Consider the following 20,801-nt stretch of genomic DNA (forward strand, 5'->3'; position numbering starts at 1 on the left):
AGTGTAAAAAGTGGAATATTCTGTTTTATTGTTGAACATAGGACTAGGGTGTTCCGTGTTAACCATTATGAATGTAGTGAAAAGGTAAGCAAAATGACACCTTTTATTGGCTAACTAAAAAGATTACAATATGCAAGCTTTCGAGGCAACTCGGGCCCCTTCTTCAGATGAGATGTACCTAAGCTGCCTCGAAAACTTGCACATTGTAATCTTTTTAGTTAGCCAATAAAAGGTGTCATTTTCCTTGACTTTTCACTATATTGTTGAGCATTAAATACATAATTTTTAGTGTGTAAAAATCCAAGTAAATAACCTTACTGTGTTCAGAACAGCTAGTTAATATGAAACACACATACTTAAAATCTGTTAAACTTTTGATTCCCCCCCCAAAAAAAACTGGAATATTTCGGCTAGCACAAATGTCTATATCCAGGGCACCATTCTGGAACAGTGGTTAGGGCTTTGAACGTCAAATCCTGACTTTGTGTATTCATATTTTGCTACTTGCACTGTATGACCATGAGCAAGTCATTTCACCTGCATGTGCTCCAATTGGGAAAAAAGTAAAGAAATGCAACCTGTTATTATATCTTAAATGTCACTGTGGATAAAAGTGTCACTTAGCCAAATGACTAATTATAGATGTGAGTGTATATTAATTGTTTTCAGTAACATTTTACAGTTGGACCACATAAAGATTAAGAGACATGCATAATGTCACAAAGTTAGACAGAGGTTGAAACTCAACTGGTAGCCTTTTGGTTTAAGAGGTCAGACAGTTAAACAGATATTGGGAGCTAACCAGCAACCTTGTAGTTTAAAATCCTGTGCCAGAAGTTTGCCATGTAGGGAGAAGACTGCTCTGTTAATGTTACATCACATTCGTGTTTTCAGAGCGTGTTGAGAGAATTCCGTGGATCGCTCCAGAATGTGTTGAAAACACAGATGATCTCAGTGTCGCTGCAGATAAGTGGAGTTTTGGAACAACTCTATGGGAGATCTGTTACAATGGAGAGGTACCCCTGAAGGATAAGAAGCTGACAGAGGTAAGAACTGTTTTCTTCATATAGGAGCAAGTTGTTTAATATAAGCCTGAAATGTGTTTCTTTACAAGTGTGGAGTGTTAGTGACATTTTGCTATATAAAAGTTTAAATTATGTCTTATCCATTCTGGAATACACGGCCTGACAAATAAGTACTTTTGTCAGGATCCTGCATGCATGTCAATGCAATGCAATTCAGCTTAAATTTTTGTTGATCATGTTTATTTGGTTTTTGGTTAGCTGAAGACATACATAGATCTCACTTAACATGTTACTGTGCTGTATTTACCTTATGCCATTGTTTATGGTGAAATAAAAATTACTAAAACCCTGATGGTAAGCAGAAATCACATAATCACAAAACAATAAAAACATTCTCAGATCTCCTTAGTCTTATTCTGAGATGATGAAGTGCTGCCAGCATTAGGCACAAGACACACTCCAACCCTGATCTGGGAATCAGTCCATTCCAGGGATAATCATGTGATGCTTCTGAATTAAATCAGTGTGTTAAACTATTTATATTACATCATAGGATATATTCATTTGTGTAGTGTATAGTCAGATGCAAGTACAAGAAACTTTATTGTACTTGGCACGTTAGTGAAGTTTTATTTTTACCTTTGCAGAAGGAGAGATTCTATGCAGCACGCTGTGTTTTGACAACACCAGACTGCAAAGAACTTGCTGACCTCATGAAACAGTGTATGAACTATGACCCCAAGAAAAGGCCATTCTTCAGAGCGATCATGAGAGATATTAACAAGCTGGAAGAACAGAGTAAGAATATTTCCTTGGATAGTAGTATGGATTTGATCTTTTGCTGGTTTCATATTCACTGCTTGATATGCTGCTAGGCTGTAAATTTATGATTAACCAAATAATTTGTAGAGTATTCGTTGAATCGTTCATTGACTCACTTTTAAATGTCTGCAGAAGTTCATAACATTCTAATTACCAAAATGAAGTGCATGACAGATTATTATTTGCCAAAGTACTTGGATCATTTAGTTTTTAGTCCTCAGTTTCACTGGTGTATGAGTGTGATTGTTAAGCTGTGACTCCAACTGATTTTTAGGACATTCTCTCTGGGACTGACTTATTCTCTATAGTTCTACTCTAGAAGGAATTTTACCACAACCCAAGAGTATTTGATTTGATCCTAATAACAGGATTTTCCCCCCAAATTCTGATAACTGTTTTCCACTGGACATGGTGTTATTCTGTATAACGCTACTCTTTGTTACTATGCTCACAACATTTTCTATAGTGTGTTGGTTTTTTTTGGGGGTGTTGGTCGGTGTGGTCAATATCCATTTTTCACTTGTAACTCTCCAATTTTTCTCCAGGTTTTTTTTTTTTTTTTTTTTACTTCTAGTGTGTTCTTGAATTTCATCCATACATTTTTTCTTTTCTTATTGTATATTTGCCTTACATGTTTGGTTAGCTTATTCCTGTCTCACTACAACATTTTAATATTTGTGTTGTATTTACTTTTGCATTTGTTTGCCTAACTTTTCACTTTCATCTGTAGTCTTCTCAAAATCCGCAATAAATGGTAGCCAATACTGAAAGTAAGCTAGCTATGAACATACAGCCAAGCAATGTCGTCGTTACAGTGTACAAAGTGTTGTAATGGCACTGATGAGCTCCCATCAGTCTGGGGATAAGTCATCAACACTACTTGCCGGAATTGCATCATGCAGATGAGTAGCTTTAGAGCCATCTGCATGGCAGCCTATTAAAAATTAATGAAACCACTGAGTGTAAACTGCCAATGAGTCCCTTTACATGCACTCAGAAAACCGGATATAGCAGAAACCTGGTTTCTTAGAAAAAAAATCCATCTATGTATCTTGAGTCCACTTAAGGATTTTTACCTTTGGCAAAAGACTCAGATGTCATAAAAATGCATCAAAGAATATACTAAATATCATAAATGGATGCCTTGAATCTGAAAACAAGCATGGAGCTTTCATATGTGCAGGCTAAAAGAGTACAGCAGACAAGCGCAGACTACCAAATCCTTAACTGCTGTCTAAAGATTTACACAGCCACATAACCAACTTACTCATGGAGAACTCTACGTTTGTTAAGCCAATTTCTTAAGAGACCAGCATCTTGATTTCTGAAACCTAAGAATACATGGCATTTTTTGAAACCAGGCTATTAAAACGTATGTAGACACACCTAATGAAAGAAGAGAAAGATTTCTAACAGCAAGTGGCCCTTTTCAGGACTGCAGGTTACCTAAAAAAGGGTGATTAAAAAAGAACAATAATCTATTGGCATTGACAAGCACTGCAGCAGCCCAGCGCTGCCATATGATATTAGCCAATCACAGTGACTAAAGCCTGTGTGATGATGCTTTAGTGCAGTACTCTGTATTGCACTTTCTGAACCATTTAACATGCAAGCAAGCTGCATATAATTTAAAACTTAAAGAATATCATAAAAATAAATCCTCCAATTACCAGTCCTCAGCCTGCTGCCTAAGACCCCCATATAGTTAAATTTTCTTTGAATATGAATTACTGTTACAAAACTATTTATTAAGCAAAAATGGGATAACTGACTCTCTGAAGTAACAAAACTTTAATACTCCAATTTTGAAATCTGTTAACTTAGTCCCTGAATGCACCTGAATGTTATGCCATGTATGTATTTTCTAACTTCTTGTTTTTGCTATACAGTATGATCAGAAACTCATTTCAAAGGAAATTGTTGGTAACAGCCCCACCTGTTGGACTTAAGTAGAGCTTCACTCTAGAAGGTTTCTATTTAGAATGCTTCCTTCCTTTATTGTTATGTATGGAAAAAAAGCACTTACAGTGGTACCTTGGTATACATCCTTAATCAGTTCCAGATCCTTTGACATATACCACACAGGATGTATACCAAACAAATTTTTCCCATAAGAAATAAAGGGAAAATGATTAATCCGTTCCCATGAAAAAAGATCCTATTGTTATTGGCATATTATAATAATAATTCTTTGCATTTATATAGCGATTTTCTCACTACTCAAAGCGCTTAGCAATTGCAAGGTTAAGGGCCTTGCTCAAGTGCCCAACAGAGCAGAGTCCCTTTTGGCATTTATGGGATTCGAACCGGCAATCTTCCAATTGCCAGTGCAGATCCCATTGATGGGGTTGTATAAAATAATTGAAACACTGCTTAATACTAAAATACATAAATACAAAAGCAATTAGATGAAATTGCTTTTGTAAAATTTAACCTCACTTTACTTTTTAATAACGTCTTTGTTTTCACAGTCGTAGATACCGTCGCTCTCGGTATACAGTATGCAGCAGCCATGTCCCGGATACGCATACCACCTTCATACTTTTCAACAATCAATTCAAATTTACACAAAAAAACACAAAATCACGTGAAAATTCACATAGAATTATAGCGCGGGTTGTTCACTGAATGCTGGCATCTGGCGTACTTACACTCGTGGGCAGTTGTGGCTTTGTCTCCAGAGAAGTAAACAAGGGTAGCGCGTGGTGTTCTAGCACACGAGTTGTATTCCAAGCAAAGGTCGTATACTAAGCAAAATTTTTCGTGTCCAAACAGGGCGTATACCAAGTTGGACTTATTCCAAAGCAGATGTATACCGAGGTACCACTGTACTTTACTGCTAAATCACCTAAAAATATAGATTACACATAACTAGAACATTTAGTAACTTTAAATTGAATCAGGTACCTTAATGATTGTAAATGAACAATATTACTGGAGTTTTTAGAACAGAAATACATTTGTCGTTAAGAAAAAAAGATGACATACAAAAACTTATTAAAAATATTTTAAATCTTCATTTTTAGAAGCATATGCACAATGAAATATGACATTTGAAGCAGTGAGAAATTAAGACGCTATACAAAAAGGAACTGCAGCATCAGCAAGCACTAGACTGAAACCCTACATAACTTTTAAACAGAACTGGTTAGCTGTGTTGCATGGTGCTGTTGTGTCATCTTTACAACATCAAGGAGCTGACTTGCTGCATGAAATACACATTCTGTTGAAACAGATACTTATGATTTATACTAGGGAGCATCGCCCACTGCTCACTTCACTCCTTTTTGCTCGATCAGCTGCTGGCTTGATGCTGCCATGCTGCGTGATCTGCATCTCGTGTGGCGCTTCGAACATTTAAGTCTGTACAGCAGCTGTCCTTTTGTCTCTCTGCCTTGTCACTCTTCTGCCCCAGACATCCTCAAACACTATTTGATCTGTTTTCACTGTTCTGTTATTTTACCGAGTAATATTTTCCATTTGTTTGCACTAATGCGATTTCTACTATCATTTTTGTTTTAAGACTTTCGAATTTTCCTACTTCCATTATCTCTAACTTGCTTTGCATGTGTATCGTGCCAATGTTTTTGAATTCTTTACGACGTTCTACTTTGTCTTTTTCCGGCCCCGGGCGTGGTCAAATCTCTTAGCTCAAAGTCTAGTCTCACTTAAGAGCTGAGAGCACAGGAGGTGTGTCTGCCAAAAGCATTCCAACAACTGAGAGGTTAGATGACCGTGGTCTTGCTTGAAAAAGGTTGTAAGTACAGTATGACATGACTTGACCATCTCGTGGGACATAAAAGTGTCTCTCTGTCTCTCTTCAAAAGATCATGTCTCATCGCAAGAAAAAAAAAGTCTCATCCCAAGATTTTTTTTTTTTAATAATAGAGTGAGAGAGAGAATTTCTTTGTACAGCGCTGCTGTGCATCTCACACATTGTACTTTCCATCCTTCCATATTATTTTTCCTCACATCAGTTAATCACCTGAGGAAGTTTATTTTTTCAATAGCCACCTGAAATTGATTGTGTCAATGCTGGAATTAGCTGCAGATATGAAAGTGACATCTTTGAGTGATATTGATGCTAAAAAGCATATAGAAGTGAAATGTTGTGTATAAAGAACACCAATATTTGAAGGTTTCCACTAATCCAAACATTCTGCCTTTGCTTCCTATAGATCCAGATATTGTTTCAGTAACCGTGCCAACAACTGAGGTGGACCCGACTGTATTTGAGAAGAGGTTCCTTCAGAAAATAAGGGATTTGGGAGAGGTAAGCAAACCTTCCTGTCACCTGATCCTCACTGTGTTTCAGTTTAGAGGAGTTAGTAATAAAACATGCTTGCTTATCTGCAGGGTCACTTTGGAAAAGTCGAGTTATGCAGGTATGACCCTGAGGGAGACCGCACTGGTGAGCTTGTGGCTGTCAAGTCTTTGAAACCAGAGAGTAATGAAGAGCATAAAGCAGATCTCCGCCGAGAAATAGACATTCTGAAGAACCTCTATCATGAAAACATTGTGAAGTACAAAGGAATTTGTACAGAAGAAGGTGATTTCACAGGGTGCTATAAAATGAAAATAAAGCCTGTTTAGCTTTCTGCCTCTTATCTGTTCCCTTATATCACTGAAAAAACTAGACACACAAATGAGAATGCATGTTGCAGATACTGTAGTTCAACTTTTAGAACAGAAGTAGGCACCATAATTCTCAAAAGACGACAACTTAAGACTTCTTAACACAAGAGAGAGATTGCCTATTGTGGGATGATTCAATAAGCAAGCTTCATTCACTTTGATCAGCAGCAGAGTTAGCACATTGATGCATCAATCAATCTCTCAGAAAACGTAACAGATTTACTCTGAAATATTCTAGATAATAAAAGAGTAACACTGATTGCTTCATACACTACTGTGTGGATATCATTTCAGACACTGATTCCTGATGATAATTTTTTTCCCCCCCTTAATTTTAGGAGGACGAGGTATGAAGCTGATAATGGAATTTCTGCCTTCTGGTAGTCTTAAAGAGTATCTTCCCCGAAATAAGCACAAAATCAACTTAAAGCAACAACTAAATTATGCTGTGCAAATCTGTAAGGTATGTCCTCATATGAAATTTGTAGGGAAAAAAAATGGTGTATTCAGACTATCAATTCTCGCTCACTGTCAATGGAATGACTGTGCTAGATGTTTTATTGCAGTATATAATTCAGATTGTTGTGTCTTTTAATATTTACGGAAATATGCAAGCAAAATATTATTATTTAAGGTATAAGCAAAAAATAGGAATGTAATTGCCGTTCTTTCCAGTCAAAGCATACTGGCTGAAAATGTTGAAAGTGATTGGATCAAGATATGGAATTTTACTAAGGAAGAAGATGAGACGTGTAATACTTAGAGAATGGATTAATGTGGAGGAGACCAGTCAAGTGGGTTAAGTGAATTATGTAACGTGTGTGTAATAAGTAAAAAAATGCACAAGATACTTAAATTAGCTAAATTAATCATTAAAAAAGGCAGGTGAGACATATTTTTGAAGGACTCAAAAGGGATATATTTATTATACATTGTGCTCAATATTGCATCTCTTACAGTGCCCAGCTGGCATATGTCAGAACATAGGAACCTATTTTCTGAATTACCTGTTTTGATTTCTTTTTGCTTGTTTGTTTGTTTATTTGTTTATTTTTAAAACATATGTATATATTTAAACATATATAAAGCGATGTGGGGAAAAAAAAGCATTTAATATTGCAGAATTTTATTTAAAGAGAAGCTATATGTAGGACTTCTTCAGCTGTGTGATGTTTGAGGTGTTTTGAATAGAAAGCTAGACTCCTAGGCATTTATAACCCTCTTTCTGAAGGCCTGATTGTTTATTTGTAGCACCTGGCTTGAATACTTGCAATATCTAATCTAAGAGTTAAAGTATTTTTTGTTCACTTTTACATATGATATTTATTTTCATTTTATTGTTATGACTTAGATGGAAATCAGATTACATTAGGAGTCTCACTTTTCTGTAACTCCTTCCCATAACGGACTCCATCCCATTGCACTTTGCAGTTATATATACACAATACAATTATTCACATTATTTTTGCATTTGGGACATATGCAGGTGAAGTGTCTTGGTTAGAGTCACTGAGTAGGCCAGTGGTGGGATTTGAATCAGAGATTGCACCATCCACTGTACTTACACAGGTGTTTGTTGATTTTATTTAGCTACGTTGCCTGATTGCATATTGTAAGAAGAAGAGTGTGGACCCCTGAAAACCTGTATAATTTATTCTCCTTTCTTGGAGTTGACATCTTTGTTTATTGCACCATTATGCCAAATCTTTCAGTTGAGCGGCCAGAGTGGAAATGTGTAAAAATATTGAAGACACTGATTAAGAACACCTGAAACAGTAAAGTCTGTGTGGGTGGTAGAATGAAGAAAAGCACTGACATATGCCTAGAGCATCAAGTTCTTAAAGAAAAAGTGAGAGAATAGCTGTGACTGACCTTAACCAGCTGTTTCTCTTTGATGTAGAAGGCAATACACCAGTATATTAGAAATCAGCTAATTTGTAACAAGCATTTCTGACAAAAGAGCGTCTGTGTATATTAAATGAAAATGTAAAATCAAGCAAGGGGCTTCTTGCAGAAGCCTTTGACTACTGCTGATGCTGCAGAAATAAAAGTAAAACTGGGACTGCTGCATCTGCTTTACTTCTGCCATGCTTGTAAGCAAATTGAAATGGAAAAAAGTTAACTCACCTTGTCAAGTGAGTTTTTGAGTGACTTTTTTTACAAGGATTTTCAAAAAACTTTGTTTAAAACTACTTGCTTAAAGTGTTTGCATTCTCTTAAAGTGGTCTTTTTCAGGAGAGAAATATTGTATGTTACTTATCTATACATCAGTGACATTGTATCTTGTGAAAGTCATTAGATTTAAATGTATTGTTGCTATCCTTGTCTAAACCTCAGACATTCAGCAACATTTCCTGTTTTATCATTTTGACCCCAGTGATCAGTACTGTCTCACATATGATCAATTTTTTGACAGTGGTTTTTATATTTCTCCATGCTTTGGTGTAAATGTTTTTCTCTGCTCAGTTCATGTGAGATTTGTAAAACCTGCAAGAATTAGATAGCAGTGAGGCAGCAAGTTTCATCTTCTCCATAGTAAAATGAAGAATGACTTTAATTTAGGTATTACACGTTTCATTCATTCTCAGGAGGATTCTGCAGTTATTCTTGATGTGATTTAGGATGGCATTGTGATCAGTGATGTCAAACGTTATCAGAATGAGGGTTATTTTTATAGTGAGTTATTCATCAGAATTTACAGTGCATCCGTTAAGTATTCACAGCGCATCACTTTTTCCACATTTTGTTATGTTACAGCCTTATTCCAAAATGGATTAAATTCATTTTTTCCTCAGAATTCTATGCACAACACCCCATAATGACAACGTCAAAAAAGTTTACTTGAGATTTTTGCAAATTTATTAAAAATAAAAAATTGAGAAATCACATGTACATAAGTATTCACAGCCTTTGCCATGAAGCTCCAAATTAAGCTCAGGTGCATCCTGTTTCCCCTGATCATCCTTGAGATGTTTCTGCAGCTTAATTGGAGTCCACCTGTGGTAAATTCAGTTGATGTGACATGATTTGGAAAGGCACACACCTGTCTATATAAGGTCCCACAGTTTATAGTTCATGTCAGAGCACAAACCAAGCATGAAGTCAAAGGAATTGTCTGTAGACCTCCGAGACAGGATTGTCTCGAGGCACAAATCTGGGGAAGGTTACAGAAAAATGTCTGCTGCTTTGAAGGTCACAATGAGCACAGTGGCCTCCATCATCCGTAAGTGGAAGAAGTTCAAAACCACCAGAGCTGGCCGGCCATCTAAACTGAGCGATCGGAGGAGAAGGGCCTTAGTCAGGGAGGTGACCAAGAACCCGATGGTCACTCTTGTCAGAGCTCCAGAGGTCCTCTGTGGAGAGAGGAGAACCTTCCAGAAGGACAACCATCTCTGCAGCAATCCACCAATCAGGACTGTATTGTAGAGTGGCCAGACGGAAGCCACTCCTTAGTAAAAGGCACATGGCAGCCCGCCTGGAGTTTGCCAAAAGGCACCTGAAGGACTCTCAGACCATGAGAGAGAATATTCTCTGGTCTGATGAGACAAAGATTGAACTATTTGGTATAAATGGCAGGCATCACGTTTGGAGGAAACCAGGCACCGCTCATCACCAGGCCAATACCATCCCTACAGTGAAGCATGGTGGTGGCAGCATCATGCTGTGGGGATATTTTTCAGCAGCAGGAACTGGGAGACTAGTCAGGATAAAGGGAAAGATGACTACAGCAATATACAGAGACATCCTGGATGAAAACCTGCTCCAGAGCGCTCTTGACCTCAGACTGGGGCGATGGTTCATCTTTCAGCAGAACAACGACCCTAAGCACACAGCCAAGATTTCAAAGGAGTGGCTTCAGGACAACTCTGTGAATGTCCTTGAGTGGCCCAGCCAGAGCCCAGACTTGAATCCGATTGAACATCTCTGGAGAGATCTTAAAATGGCTGTGCACCGACGCTTCCCATCCAACCTGATGGAGCTTGAGAGGTGCTGCAAAGAGGAATGGGCGAAACTGGCCAAGGATAGGTGTGCCAAGCTTGTGGCATCATATTCAAAAAGACTTGAGGCTGTAATTGCTGCCAAAGGTGCATCGACAAAGTATTTTATTTTTAATAAATTTGCAAAAACCTCAAGTAAGCTTTTTTCACGTTGTCATTATGGGGTGTTGTGAGTAGAATTCTGAGGAAAAAAATGAATTTAATCCATTTTGGAATAAGGCTGTAACATAACAAAATGTAGAAAAAGTGGTGCGCTGTGAATACTTAACGGACGCACTGTAAATCTGAATTTCCTCGATTTTTGGATTGTGTTGTGTTTTATTATACCATCATGACAGGTGGTTCTTCATTTGTGTCTTTTTTGCTCATCTCTCATTCATCATCTTTGGCAGCAACTTTGTCTGAGCTGTTTCACAAAAGTGATGTTAGGTAGATTGCTGTTGTAATCTTGCCTGTGTTCTTCATTGCAGGGAATGGATTACCTTGGATCACTGCAGTATGTGCACCGTGACCTGGCTGCCCGCAATGTTCTTGTTGAAAATGAAAATACAGTCAAAATAGGAGATTTTGGCCTAACCAAAACAATTCAGACAAATAAAGAGTACTACACAGTAAAAGACGATCTGGACAGTCCAGTGTTCTGGTAAGATTCACTTTATATCTTGTTTATGTATTTTTGAGAAGAAAAGATTAGATACACGCTAATCATCCCTAGGGGAAACTTAAATGCATACAGAAGCAGAAACATAAAAATCAAGAATACAGACTCACAGGACAAATAATCCAATCACTCAACCAATAACTTATATTGTGCAGAAATTGCAAAATGAACTTGGAGTATCAGCATTTAGTTTGGGGCATCAGGAGGAAGCATTGAATTGCCTGATAACAGCAGGTAGAAAAACCCCCAGAGGCACTTCTTAGCACACCATGGTGGAACAAGCCTGATACTTTTAAGTGCTGCAAGACGGTGCCTTCTGGAGGAGATTGAGGGGAATATTTCGTGATAACACCCAATGTTTGCCACCATCCTCTTTTCAACAACAGTTTCCACTGTGTCCAGTGTTAAACTGATTTACACTCCTTTGTTTTAATGTGTCATTTTTGATTACACTCACATCTGCTTCAAACAATCACACTAGTAGATGGAACAACAAATTCTAAAACACTTTTCCTTTGTGCCCCATCCGTTCATCAGCAAGTCCCTGTTTGTTTCATTGCATCTTCCTCTCTTTCCAGCCGCTTTCTGATTTGTCAAACTGCTCTTTACAATGATAATGGATATATATGCTTTTGTGGTATAACTTCCTTAGCTATTAGAGCACATTTAAAAGTGAACAGGGCTTTTTCTCCTTTAGTGTTGTGTCATAAGACTCTGTTCATATTGTTAAAATGGAAAAGTATGTGCAGATAATGAATTATATTACCGACTGAGTCTGTGGAAACTTAAACTACAGAAGAGCACTAAAAAGGGTTGTCTGACCACTAACTAGCTTGAAGGTTTACCACAGTTGTCATGAATATTTTATGGTGGATTTCGCAGCAGGTAAAGATATGACCTACTTTTGCCAAATGAAAAAGAGTCCTATTCAAATTAGAAATACATAATGCTGATGTAATAAGATTTCCTGGAGCAGAGTTATTAAGTCATACTGGCTCAGTCACACATTATGGATAAGGCCTTCTGTGGTCACTTACTGTTTGCTCACAGAACATTAAATTGCATTCCCATGTTTTCAGTGAGCTTTACAGAGTAAAGGGGTTGGCTGTTAAAAATGAAAACTGCTTCAAACATTTTCAGATTCAGGGAAACTTTACTGAAATGACATGGATGTTACAAGGTGTTAACAGTAAAATACATTAAAAAAAAAAAAGACAAGAACTTGTATGCAATTAAAATAAACCACGTGGTAGTTGTGTGTTGGAACATTATAGGGTTGTATGTTTTATAAACAAGATAATTAAATGAAAATGAAACCTTCAACGGGCTTTATTTGGGTGTGTCCCTCCTCTACTACAGTGCTAACATAGGCCTGAAACTGAAACATGATTGGGCTGTGCCCAAAACACAAATGCAAGTATACAACTGAATAGTTGAGAAGAAACAAAACTCAAGTTTTAGAATGGCCTAGTCAAATTCCTGACTTGAGTTGACTAGAGATGCTGTGACAGGACACTAAATGACAAGCTTACAGACCAGACCTTACCAGTGTATCTGAATTAAAGCAGAGTGAGTGGAAATTCCTCAAAAGCAACGTATCAAATTAGAGGAAATGTCTCATTGTGATTAATGCTGCTAAAAGTGCTGTGACCAAGTATTGAAACTAATGGGGGACAATTACCTATTCACATGAATGATGGGAGCGTTCGATAAACTAATTCACTGAATAAAGATAATGATTTAAAAACTGCATTATATGTTCTCTCAAGTTCCCTCCTCCGCATTTTGTCTGAAGGTCTGAGGCCACTCGTTGTGTAAAATGTGCAAAAACAGGATACGAGTACAAGGGCAAGTACATTTTCACAGCACAGTGTTTTGTATTATATGGATATGTTTCTTTCCTTGCTTTACTAGGTTCAAGTGTTACTTGGCTGTAATATGTGTGAGTAGCCAAAGAGCACTGGCTGACATTATTGATTGTCTTATCTTTAATGTGACCTTAGAGTGTAAGATATATACATTGTACTCTCATTAGGTATTTAATAATAATGCCACTCATTTAATATAACTGGAAACATTTTCAAAGCAGTGCCTAAAGAAAAGGCAATAAACACAATTTTGTTGTTTATTACATAAATGAGTGATTGGGTCAAAAGCAGGTTAGTAACTTATTTGGAGTACGTACAGTAAGTCAAAAAGCAGGCATGAACGAGCCAGCTTGTGACCTAACATTTGGCATCCTTTCCTTGAGTTCACACACCCTGGCTAAACAGGAATTGATTTTTTTGGCTCGTTTCCCCATACTTTGGGGTTTGCTTCAAATGGTGGTGTCTGTATTTAAGGAATTTGCTCAGGACCCCAGTGTCAGGACTGAAGCTTGGGGCCTTTGGAATTTAGATAAACCTTTTTAAGTCAGTGGAGTTAAGGAAGAACAATTAGGCTTCTAACTGAAACTCTGTCTTGCATAACAATGGACCCCCTCATCACCAGGATTGCTAAAATTTCCCATCTAGTTACAGTTTGCTTTGGAAATCTGCAGGACTTAAAATCTTGTCCCATCCATCCTACACAGCCTGATCAACAAACCTTGTGTCCATTAGCTCTAAAGAAGCATCTTATTTACTTTAGAAGCAAATTTGTAGGACGCTGCTGCTTTATTTTTTCTATATAAAACTTAATGCCCACAATCATAACTTTCATGCTGCATAATTAGTTTTCTAAAAATGTTGTGAGGAGTTATAGGACTTCAGCTAGTAGTGTAGGAAGGATTTGCTGGTTGAAAAACCAAACCATTCTGAACTATTAAAAGTTTCAAGGGTGTAATCCTACATTTGTGGGGTCTTTAAATGCCCTCCAAACCTGCAGTCACACCACCAGGGTAGTAAAAAGCCTTACCCCATTGGAAATTTTACAGGCAGCTTCAAATGAGCTTTGATAAGCAGGATTTGAAAATGGATAGATTCTTCAGAAGTGAACATTTATGATGCACATTTGCCATTAACAGTTGTAAGAAAAGGTTTCTAGACCCTTTGGTGATTCCTCCTAAAATATGATGTGGTTTTCATTTCAGTTACAATATATGCATCAAGTCTGATTAAACATATAAAATTGTAAAGTGGCATCTTTATTTAAAATATTGCTTAAAGTATTAAAAGACACGGAGAGGAAACGTTACTGATTTAGTAACTGCTGAGACCGCCTTTTACCAGCAGTAACCTCAACCAAGCACTTCCTGATGACGTCCAGAACACTTAGGAAGTACAGCAGTCTATTCTTCTGAACAGATCTGCCTCTGGCTACTCAAATCATGGCACAGTACTTTACTAGGACTAAAGGATTGATTATTTTGGGACATTCAGAAGTGCCCCCTTTTTTCCTTTTTAATTTGTCATTCTGTTTGTTCATTGCTGTGTTTAATGTTTGATATGACATAACTTATTTTGAGATTCAGATCTTAGGCAGATGCCTTTACATTCTGTAGAATTTACATAGATTGCACTTTATTTATAGGGAAATGTAGCTTTTCACAGAAGTACTATAAATAAATATTATAACAAATAACAACCCCCCTCCTCAAATACACACCAGAATTGCTGAAAAGAAAGAGAACTTCTGACTTGGCTATAATAAGAGGAACCGGCCCAGTCCCAGTGAGGCATTGTACGGATGTATTGCCGTAGGTATGAAGAAGCTCCAGTAGCGGTTCTTGACGCACTTCAATTGAGTAATTTCCTGGTACACCTTAAAGTTACTCTGTCAATGATTACATGCCATCAGGGCATTGAGGAAGCAAAGGAACTCCACACTCTTCGTCACAATCTTGCTGTTTTTCCTTCTACATAAATAAGAAGACAGCTGGTATGTTATTGTCTGTTAAAAATTAAACCTGTGTTGTGTATTTAGTTTCTTTCCAGTGGCTGGTCTACCTTGTGTTTTCATGTTACATGCTTACTTTGAGAAGGCTGTTAATAATACTCTCTCCCTTATGCCATTTCTCTTTTCCCCACCTAGGTATGCCCCTGAATGTCTGGTGCAGTGCAAATTCTACATAGCTTCAGATGTTTGGTCATTTGGCGTCACAATGTATGAGCTGCTGACATACTGTGAATCCGAGTTCAGCCCCATGACGGTAAACAGTGCTAGTGGCACTTTCTTTCATCCCTTGGGCCACCCAATTCAGTCCTAGGATGGTGCCAACAGTTTGAAGTTTTTTTTTTTTTTTTGATTATTGTAATTAGTGTTTTAATCAGAAGATGATTTGTGCCAGGTATTAATCTTAGTCAGTGTTTACCAAGCATCACATGTCAAACAAGGTTTCTGCTAAAAAATAGTTTTGAAATGTGTGTGTATATTCATACATGTGCCTCACTCTGTTCTTCCATTGTGCCTTCTAGATTTTTTAGTTTAATATATTTGTGTAAATATTGCACATTTAATTTCACAGTTTACACATTTGAATTCAGTGGCATGTTTTGAAGGTTTCACAACTTTCTCTTGGCACCTGTTCCTAGGCCCATTCTTTCATAAGCACAAGGTTGTTTCATACTCCCATGTTCTTTGACTTTAGCTTTGGGTTTCTATCTTTTATTTTCTAAATTTTACATTTAGCCATATAGGACACCTAAACTCACGTTGCAGAATGTAGAAAAAGTAACAAACGGATTATAAAGTTTAAATCTTACAAGTGAACAAGCCGGTATGACACCCTGTTGGAATACCTTCATGTGTTTCAGGTTGTAATCAAGGGATTACATCGAAACTTTCTCATAAAATATGCAAGCACTGTTATTTTAATCATTTTATTTGTAGCCACTATCATTTTGGCAGTAGAAAAAGCAGAGAACCGGGTAGAATATTACAATCATTTTGAGATGACTAAGTGTGTCATGTTTTTGATGTTTCCTCTACAAAACACAACTTAATTCCATTTATTTTTGCAGTTTATTGTTTTTATAGATAGAGAGGGAGGGAGAGGGGCATTCACAGCCTTTGCCATGAGGCTCCAAATTGAGCTCAGGTGCATCCTGTTTCCCCTGATCATCCTTGATGTTTCTGCAGCTGAATTGGAGTCCACCTGTGGTAAATTCAGTTGAATTCAGTGATTTTGAAAGGCACACACCTGTCTATAGAAGGTCCCACAGTTGACAGTTCATGTCAGAGCACAAACCAAGCATGAAGTCAAAGGAATTGTCTGTAGACCTCCGATTTTCTCGAGGCACAAATCTGGGGAAAGTTACAGAAAAATGTCTAAAAATGTCTGCTGCTTTGAAGGTCCCAATGAGCACAGTGGCCTCCATCATCCATAACAAGTTCGACACCACCAGGACTCTTCCTAGAGCTGGCCGGCCATCTAAACTGAGTGATGTGTGTGTGTATATATATATATATATATATATATATATATATATATATATATATATATATATATATATATACATACATATACACACACATATATATATATATATATATATATATATATATATATATATAAATATAATACATTGCTTTTATCCAACCAGAGCATCTTGTTTCTCACAGCCAGAGAGTCCAAGCAGGCTTTCATTTGTCATCTGGCCCCTCTGCTATAAAGCCCAGAGATTGCTAGAGTGTTGAGTGGTAGTTGTTGTCCTTCTGGAAATTTCTCCCATCTCATTCAGGTTTTCTGGTGCTCAGCCGAAGTTACCGTCAGGTTGTTGGTCACTTCTTTTACCAAGGCCCTGCTCCCCTTATTGCTCAGTTTGGCCGGGGGGGACCTGCTCTAGGAGGAGTTATAGTTGTTCTAAGCATTTTCCATTTAGGAGTTATGGTGGCCGCATCAATCTTAGAAACCTTTAATGCTGCAGATTTTTTTTTTTTGTAACTGAACATGCTGTATCTTTGAACCCTTTGTATAGAACTGACTCTGTTGGACGACACATTATTGGGGTGAGCAGATTGTGCTGGAAGGTTGGCATGCAGCCAGTAAATTATACTTGGGCAGCAATTTTCAGCGGTTCAAATTGACACGGTCCACCAACAAGATCAGTGACTGTGGTCAGTTAACCTGACATACCCCACAACTAGAACTCTCGTAATGTGACATTGGCTTTCTATAACAGGACCTTGACAGGTCACAGCAGTAATGTGCAAGTTTTAGAAACTTTCTCAACATAAGGTCAGTTTTGAAATTCCAGAGTAAGAGCATAAACCAGTAAGTTTGTTGCTCAGCTGCCCCCCAGAACGTTGAATTTAGCAGCTGCTGTAAGCTTTCTTGAACAACACTAAGCAGCTCCAAGAACTCTTTTGAAGCACCTAGTTGACTGTAGGCTATCAGTCACTTTTTCTTTTCTGTTGCAGATGTACTTAAAAATGATTGGTCCAACTCAAGGACAGATGACAGTGACAAGACTTATAAAAATCCTGGAACAAGGAAAACGCCTCCCATGTCCTAAAGGATGTCCAGAAGAGGTAAGAACCTGTCTGAGCAGAAAGGAGGAAGCAAAGCCGATTTGACGTGACTTGGTGTGATGAAGGGGCAGCGGCACAGGTTGTAGATGTCCCAAGTCACGAGTGTCATCTGATGAACCATTTGTTCCTCTTTCCAGGTGTACAGCAAGCTGAGGAAATGCTGGGAGCACTGCCCAAATGACAGAACCAGCTTTAAAAACCTCATCAATTCATTTGAGGCCCTCATTAATAAACTGTGACCACCAGAGAAATGAGCCTCTCCATGCTGTTCAACTGGACCCGCTGTTGCACCTTTCAGTGGTTTAGGAACTTTTCTGCATGAAGCACATTTATAGAACCTGTGTACATTAAAAAAAAAAAAAATAGGAAAATGCTAAAACAGTATGCCTTGGCAACCTATGATAGATTATTGAATTCAGGCTTTTGCAGTAAGCGAGGCTCAGCAATGGTAAGCCCATTCACATTTATTATAACTCCCCACTTGTAAATAAAGCACTTTTATTTTTACTTTAAATATTTTTTTAGTTCAGGTCTATGTTCTCTATGCATTTCACTTTTGGAGGTTATGCTTAAAAAAAAAAAAAATCTTGGCTGGCATTTTGGTTTTAAACCACTGGCATTAACCATCTTATGATTTTGCTGCCAGCTACTAGCATTCTAAGCATATAACTGTGATTAAACATTTGTGTAATGAAGTTAATGTCCTAATAAAAACATTTAATTTCTATGTTTAGTGCACATTAAAATACCTGCCCATTGATGAGTCAATAAATTCCAAAGGTGAGATGTCATTCTGAATTTAGTGCATCTTTAGGTCATTCTGGTGTAAATTCTCCTTGTGCACCTTTTACTGTCAGTAGTTCAACTGGGAAGCCATGGGACAGCTTGACTAAGACGGGCGTTGGGCAAGCTGCGTACAGTGGAGGAGGGCACTCTGCACAGCCAGCTGGCACAGGCCGACTTTTGTATTACAATTGATGACTTTTCTTTCCATTTGCTCCATATGTCCCGCTGGGTTTTGGTGTCCGCTTCAACAACACAGGAACCAGCTGTGGTCTGAAGTGTAAACTGGTTTTGCGATGAATTTTATGGAAACTTGAAGCAAAGATACTTGGACTTGGGAATGTTTTGCCTGCACGTCACACTCATTTCTTGAATTGTTCTGTGAAGCAGACTGAAAGCTGCAAACTTTTGAAAAATTTTGGGCAAATGCAGCTACACTTTTAGACAGAACTAAAATGAATGGTCTGCCTATACGTTGCTGGATGCACATAATGGTGCATGCTGGGCTCATACATTAATTAGTATAAGGTGGCAGGCGAAGTGTAGGGGGAAAATGGAATATCTGGAGAAAAACTTGCAAACTCCACAGAGACAGGGATGAGATCAGGAATTGAGCCCAACATCCATTAACCTGTGTAGCTGTTGTAAACAATGTGTATACAGTAATGTGCAAAAGTATTGGACAGGCGCTTCTCCCAGTTAACATGTGAGCCAATCAAAGTACATGTAGTCGGTGCCCAATCAGGACTCTAGCAGTCCTTCATACTAACGCTAACAGAGAAGTAGCCCCCCTCAAGCCATCTGCAAAGTTTCTGCATGTCCTGTCAGCTCTCCGATCAAGGAAGGGCATGGAAGTGAACTGCACAGCATAAAGTTAGCACCATAGCATTATGGGTAACCCTTTAAGTGGGGCTGATGCTTCCAGCTCATGGCCCTGTGGAGTTTGCATGCTCCCTCTTTAGCTGTGTGGGGTTTCATTCCATATCCTAACAGCATGCAGTTTCAGTGAATTGTTAACGCTGACATTGGCCCGTGTGTGGGAGGGCCCTGCATGTGCTTGGTGCCCAGTGCTGCCAGTATACACTGGCAAGAAAAAGTGTTTTTGGAAATAACCATGTTTCTGTAGAAATTTGTTTGAAAATCTGGTCTGATCTTTATCTACGTAACAATAATGAACAAGAACAAGCGCAATGTGTTAACTAACAAGGCACACATTATAGCGCATGAAGACATTATTCAAATATTCATGCTGTAGGTTAGAGAAAGTTTGTGAACCCCTGGCTAGTGATGTCAATAAAAGCTAACGGGAGTCGAGTGTTAGCAAAAAAAAATGACTCATTAAACGTTTTGAGCTCGGTACTCACAAGAAGCATCTGCTGATGTGAAAGTGGGTACTTCTTGGTCTGAGGTCAAGAACTGTTGATCTGCATTAAGCAGGACAGGGTTACTAAGTCATTTCAAAGTGTTTAGATATTTGTCAGTCCATAGTTAGATAAACGGTGCATAAATGGAGACGATTTATTACTGTGGCTACTCTCACTAGAAGTGGTCAACCAAGATGGCTCGTAAGGCACAATGCAGGATGCTCAATGAGAAGAACCCATCCATCCATCCATTATCCAACCCCGCTATATCCTAACTACAGGGTTACGGGGGTCTGCTGGAGCCAATCCCAGCCAACACAGGGCGCAAGGCAGGAAACAAACCCCGGGCAGGGCGCCAGCCCACCGCAGGGCACACACACTAGGGACAATTTAGGATCACCAATGCACCTAACCTGCATGTCTTTGGATTGTGGGAGAAAACCGGAGCACCCGGAGGATACCCACGCAAACGTGCAAACTCCGCGCAGGGTGGACTCGGGAAGCAAACCCGGGTCTCCTAACGTGCAACGTGCCACCCATGAGAAGAATCAACAAGTAAAAGCTAAAGGCTTGAAGAAATCACTGAAACAGGTCAGTGTCTCCTCTTGAGGCTGCCATACACAAAACACTGAACAGGCACGGTGTCCATTGTAGGGAACCTGAGAGGAAGCTGCTGCTCTCCAAAAAAGAATATTGCTTCATTCCTAAAGTTTACCAAAGACCACCTTGACCCTCTAACACTACTAATGAAGCTAAGGTTGGATATCCAGCGATATATTAGCTATAAAAAGTGCACAGCACACCAGTGGTGAAGTACAGTGGTGGGCGCCTCATCATTTGGGGCTACTTTGTTGACACGCGTCTTGGGCAGCTTGCCATCATCTAGCGCCAAATGATTTCTCAGGCTTAACATATAGAATGATGTCAGCTTGAATCTCAGCAGAAAGTGACCCTAAACATTTCAGTAAATCTAATAGAGAACGGCTTTAAAAATCGAAAATCTCCCTTTTGCAGTGGCCCAGTCAGAGCCGTTCACACAGGACATCCTAGGAATACGACGGAC

At 38.5% G+C, this 20,801-nt stretch overlaps 1 protein-coding gene across 1 annotated transcript in view; it reads left to right on the forward strand.

The window, feature by feature from the left end:
• Nucleotides 1–18,375, forward strand: part of jak1 (Janus kinase 1) — a 108,845-nt gene extending 90,470 nt beyond the window's left edge. Inside the window, exons 16-24 of the mRNA XM_039735943.1 lie at nucleotides 895–1,046; nucleotides 1,673–1,823; nucleotides 6,026–6,120; nucleotides 6,204–6,396; nucleotides 6,821–6,945; nucleotides 10,951–11,123; nucleotides 15,153–15,270; nucleotides 17,481–17,591; nucleotides 17,729–18,375. Of these exons, the coding sequence (XP_039591877.1) occupies nucleotides 895–1,046; nucleotides 1,673–1,823; nucleotides 6,026–6,120; nucleotides 6,204–6,396; nucleotides 6,821–6,945; nucleotides 10,951–11,123; nucleotides 15,153–15,270; nucleotides 17,481–17,591; nucleotides 17,729–17,830 (1,220 nt within the window). The 3' untranslated portion in view covers nucleotides 17,831–18,375. The remainder of the gene's footprint in view (nucleotides 1–894; nucleotides 1,047–1,672; nucleotides 1,824–6,025; nucleotides 6,121–6,203; nucleotides 6,397–6,820; nucleotides 6,946–10,950; nucleotides 11,124–15,152; nucleotides 15,271–17,480; nucleotides 17,592–17,728) is intronic.
• The last annotated feature ends 2,426 nt before the right edge of the window (nucleotides 18,376–20,801 follow it).

Source organism: Polypterus senegalus, chromosome 14 (genome assembly GCF_016835505.1).
Source record: "Polypterus senegalus isolate Bchr_013 chromosome 14, ASM1683550v1, whole genome shotgun sequence".
NCBI classification, from domain to species: domain Eukaryota; kingdom Metazoa; phylum Chordata; class Cladistia; order Polypteriformes; family Polypteridae; genus Polypterus; species Polypterus senegalus.